At 44.0% G+C, this 5,243-nt stretch overlaps 1 protein-coding gene across 1 annotated transcript in view; it reads left to right on the top strand.

The window, feature by feature from the left end:
• The first annotated feature begins 4,248 nt into the window (after positions 1-4,248).
• The window catches only part of LOC138372988 (sericin-1-like), a 5,995-nt gene continuing 5,000 nt past the window's right edge, over positions 4,249-5,243 (top strand). The window contains exons 1-2 of the mRNA XM_069339033.1: positions 4,249-4,303; positions 4,702-4,769. Coding sequence (XP_069195134.1) covers positions 4,249-4,303; positions 4,702-4,769 — 123 coding nt within the window. The remainder of the gene's footprint in view (positions 4,304-4,701; positions 4,770-5,243) is intronic.

The raw sequence follows: 5,243 nt of genomic DNA on the forward strand, positions 1-5,243 counted from the left end.
GTCGTCACGGGTTGTGGATATTGGGGTCGCGATTAATTGTTATAATTGCTTGTTTAAGACTGCAAGTCGCTGATAATATTGACCAACTGTCAAATGTGTGGCTGGCGTGAAGGAGTCGTGCTGGGCCTCGTTGACAAGTATTTGCCGTTTCCATCGATGATTGATTGGTGAAGATTAAGACACCGCAGAGGTGTCACGGGCAGGTGTCACGGGCAGGTGTCACGGGCCAGACACGTGCCCGACACATTCTGGCAGGTAATACATGCACCGAGAGGTGTACACACCCTCGCTTCTCGGTATATGTCCTCTTGAGAGTTGACTTAACTCTTGGACAATGTTCAAGAGTCAAGTATATATACTAGTGGGTCAGGCAGCTGGTGTAGTGGCCTTAATAACCCTTCACACACTGATCTCCAGAATCTACATATCTGTTTTTTGGTTTTAATTGTATGTTTGTTTATAAAGCAATGTTCACACGTTATTTTTCTTACCATTGCTGTGGGGCGGAGAGTGGCGGGAACTTGTGGTTAGCGGTAAGTGAGTCGTTGGCAGTAATTGTCGCTAAGTACTGGCCCCCGGGGGGCTGCGCTTCTCGCTATAATTAGCGAAAGTAACCAAGTTCGTTATTTTAGCTACCGGATATTATTTGTGGGGGGAAATTGGCACGATTATTGATCTATCAGTTATGTGGAGCTGTGGTTGATAGATGGCCACGAGCTAGGGTACAGCAGCGACACTGTTAGGGCGGCCTGTTGTGGCGCGTGTTCGGCACGGTGGAGGTTTTTTCTTTGCCTATTTCTTTTTTTTTTTGGTCCATATTTGCTCCTCGCGTCGTCACCTCGAGGAGCAAAAATGGAGTTAATGATTTTCATCATCATGCTGGACATGTTTCTGACCAGAGGTCAAGGTCAAGTAGGTCAAGGTCAAGGTCAATATCTTGCATTTGAGCATAACCCACAGGCGAGTATCCGGCGGGAACTTGGTGACGAACACTTGAGTTAGACCTCAGATTTTGATTGGACAGTGGTGGCGAGTGTGACCTCCATGCTGAGTGTGACATGGTCGAGGCTGACCCTTGGTGAGTATGATATGACCGAGTATGAGGCTGGTGAGCGTGACAAGTGTGCCGCAGTACCCAGCGTGACAAGTGTGCCCCAGTACCAAGCCAACATTACCTAGCAAGAGGAACCGGGCCTCGCGAGCTGCGAGAGCCGTCAGGTAATTCTACACCAGCCAACAGCTTCCCGTAATTAAGCAGTTAGGTCGTCACTGAAGCAAATGGCCATCACCTCAAGAGAGGCTAAAAAGTTGAAGAAAACAATAAGTGTTTAGCATAGAATAAATAAGAAGATAATTGGAAAATAAATTACCATGCAATGTTAAATTAGTTTTTAAAAATATATATATATATTTTTTCTGTTTGTTGTGTTTGAGTATCAACTGTGTGTAAATCCTGTGCCTCTAGTCTAGTGTTTATTTTCGTACCATTTTTAGGGATTTCTCTGTAATACAGACGAGGAGTCACAATAACGTGGCTGAAATATGGTTGACCAAACCACACACTACCCGCCAAACACACAGCGAAACTACGACGTTGGTACAACGTTCGAGCAAGTTTTAACACCACCTAACCAGTTATAACAACCAATATAGCAAGTTGTAACAACGTTCTAATACGTCATAAACACGTTAAGCCAAGATGTAACAACTTTATTTCAAGTTGTAACAAGCGGAAAATAGAGACAGTTTCGGTTTGTGTTTCCAGGGTAGAAAGTGAAGAGGCGACGACGTCTCGGTCCGTCCTGGACCATTCTCAAGTCGATTGTGATGTTTCTCTGTATTGTTTATAACTTCTTTTTAAATGTTCAAATGTGTTAAAAGTTGTTGAAAAGTTTTTTTCTGGTCGAAACAATTAATGCAATTAGCTGTAAGAGAATAATAAGGTTAATATATGTACTGTTACTGGGGAAATTGGAAGCAATTATCTTCACCGTAATTGGAAAAGCTTTGATTATTTTTATTAACGTCTTTATTTACAAAATTAATTACAATTTTGCCTAATCTGAAGCTTTGAGACACGAATAGAGTTAAATGGCATCTATATATTCCCAAGGGGGGAGGAGCGGCGCGGAATCCAGATAATCCGAACGCGCAGATTATCACGAACGTGATAAAGAAAGTGATGATTGGCCAAAATCGCTTGAGAGCGGGAGGGGAAGCTGGCATAGAAAGGGGCTCTAGCGCGGCACAGAAGGGAGCTGAAGAGAACAAAATGCTAGGGATATAAATGTCGTCTTTGGAACAACAATTAGCTTGAGTGATGAGCTGGAAGACTTAGAATACCCGCAGTGGGAGGGAAGTCTTAGACACGGGCTCTGTTAGTCACTCTTAGTGACTCTCTTAGTGACTCTTATGTTATTTGTTATCGACTTTATTATTACTTTTTTTATTTTTGTTATCTTTATTTAAGAAAATACAATATAAATCATATATACATTAGTTTTACAAGGCAATACTACATTATAATTCTTAGTGAACAAGTATTTCATTAGTACAGAACATGATTGACTGTTATTGACTTTGTTATGTGCTATGTTATTGACTTTATTAGTGATGTTATTGACTTTGTTATTGATGTTATTGACTTGTTATTGACCAGTCTCCGTCGTGCAGTGGTAAGACACTCGCCTGGCGTTCCGTGAGCGCTTTATCATGGGTTCGTATCCTGGCCGGGGAGGATTTACTGGGTGCAAATCCTTAACTGTAGCCTCTGTTTAACGCAACAGTAAAATGAGTACTTGGTTATAACAAGGATTCTTCGCGGCGGGGATCGTATTCCAGTGACTTGCCCGAAACGCTACGCGTACTAGTGGCTCTACAAGAATGTAACAACTCTTGTATATATCTAAAAAAAAAAATATGTGAACACGTTGTACTGAACGAGGTGACGATAGCTTGAGCTACCTCGTCCCTTCCTGTGTATTTATATATCAATAAACTTATTACAGTTTCAGATTCATTAGGCGAGGCATAAAGAGCTATAACCAAGACTAGCCCCCCCCCCCCAGAAATGACTGATAAGTAAGTACTAATAGGAAAGTAAGTCCACACAGATATTGGGCCACTGACCGTCTGCCCAAGCCACGGTGCCCCACCCATCAAGAGACCTGATCTTGGACAAAAAGCGGCCCGCGTAACGATACGGTGACTTCGCTAATCTTAACTCCGGAGAATGAATGGATGAATGGAAGATTTCTAAATGTCTGGATGACTTGCTTCCTATACGTAGCTTGAGTATAGGATCTTGTCTGGGAGGTAAACTCTCTGGGGTTCGATATGTTGTTGTACACCTGAAGGACAGGTAGGATAGATATCAACTTAAACTTTCTTTCGATACTATAATTACCTTCTGACTCGTCGTTAGTGATCTGAAATGGTTCCTTATTGCAGGTTTATGATAATTGTTAGAATAATACAAATGAATATTAATGACGAGGGTATAACTTTAGTATATAATGAATCCCTGATCTGTGTCGAGGGCTGTGGAGGGAATAGTAGTCATATCATGGGCACAGGAGCGGGACCGCCAGTGCTCTTTAAGCCAAGCAAGTCGCCTTCGTGGTGAATACTAGTTATAAATTTAATTCCCCAATCATGCAGTATTGTGACTGAGGCAGCAGTCATTAATATTTAATTACACGCTTAATGAAGCACCGTATTTTGTAAGTATTTCTTACACTTACAAATCTGTAATTTGTAAGTGTAATTTTTCCCAAAGTGTATTTCTCTGGTGGACCGTTGTTGTTGAGGCGAGGGGATGGGGGTAGGCGGGTGGGGGAGGGGGGAAGGATGATAGGGATAGAGGGGGATGAGGTCGGGCCGTAATTGGGGACGAAGAGTAGCGGGAAGAGAAATATAAAACAAATCTTAGGATTAGAGAAAATTCACTATATAGACTACTGCCAGTTGAGGTCCCTTGGAACAGAATGATATGATACTAAGTTCTTCTGTCTTCTCTGAAACTCACCTGTAGCTGCAGGTGCAGTCGCTGATGAGTACACCCGTCACCTGACTCACCTGGAGCTGCAGGTACACTCACTGATGAGTACACCCGTCACCTGACTCACCTGTAGCTGCAGGTGCACTCACTGATGAGTACACCCGTCACCTGACTCACCTGGAGCTGCAGGTGTAGACTCGACATTATGTAAGCTTCAAGCAACCAATATCTTCGCGGACAAAAACTGGATGAACGAGTCAAAAAGAAAATCCCGAACGCAGACGCCGCTCAGAGATTCCAAAGGTCAGCAAATCTCACTGGTCCAGCTGGTCTGATGGTCCCTGGTCCAGCTGGTCTGATGGTCCCTGGTCCAGCTGGTCTGATGCTCCCTGGTCCAGCTGGTCCCCTCAGCTGGAGGGGAGGTGCGTGAGGGGAAGAAGGGGAGCTGTAGGGTGGTGTAAGATACGAGGTGTGAGTAGGAGCAGGAGGAGACAATAGGGTGGGATAAGAGATGTTCGGGATGTTAAGAAGCGGTGGCCATTGTCGACAGAAGAAGAGCAAGAGAATAACAAAAAGCGAAAAGCGCGGATAGGAAGCGTAGGAGGAGGAGGAGGCGGGGGTGGTGCAACTTTCGAATCTAGCATCATAAGAACTTGCCAATGGAGAACAAGTAATCTTCACCAAGACATCTTCTCCCGCAGGTCTGGTCGAAGACTCTTCCTCCAACACCAAATACGGAGACATGACTGGGCGAGCCAGAGAGGCTTCGGTAAGCCTGCCGTCAAGAGTCACGGGGAAATGGATCAAACAAAACCTGTGTGCATGGGGGAGAGTAACCCACATCGGTAAACTAGCAGACGCTGTCACACCTCCAACCTCGCTACAAGTATCTCTGCCAGTTCCACTTGTATGGGGATCTATATAAATAAAGGAAAGTGTTAATTGTGTGAAATAAGACACTAGGATATTACATTTTACATTGTGAACAATTTATCCAGGGCATCAATAAGCCTGCCTGACCAGTCCGTTCTAAAGTTCCCCAAGGTCAAAAAAAACGGTCAATTTAAGTGTCCTCTCCTAACCTACCAGAGAACCCAGAACAGAAAACGGGACAATACGTCGACCAGACCACACACTAAAAAGTGAAGAGACGACGACGTTTCGGTCCGTCCTGGACCATTATCAACTCGATTATCTCGAAACGTCGTCGTCTCTTCACTTTTTAGTGTGTGGTTTGGTCAAC

The sequence above is a fragment of the Procambarus clarkii genome, chromosome 40 (genome assembly GCF_040958095.1).
Source record: "Procambarus clarkii isolate CNS0578487 chromosome 40, FALCON_Pclarkii_2.0, whole genome shotgun sequence".
Taxonomy (NCBI): domain Eukaryota; kingdom Metazoa; phylum Arthropoda; class Malacostraca; order Decapoda; family Cambaridae; genus Procambarus; species Procambarus clarkii.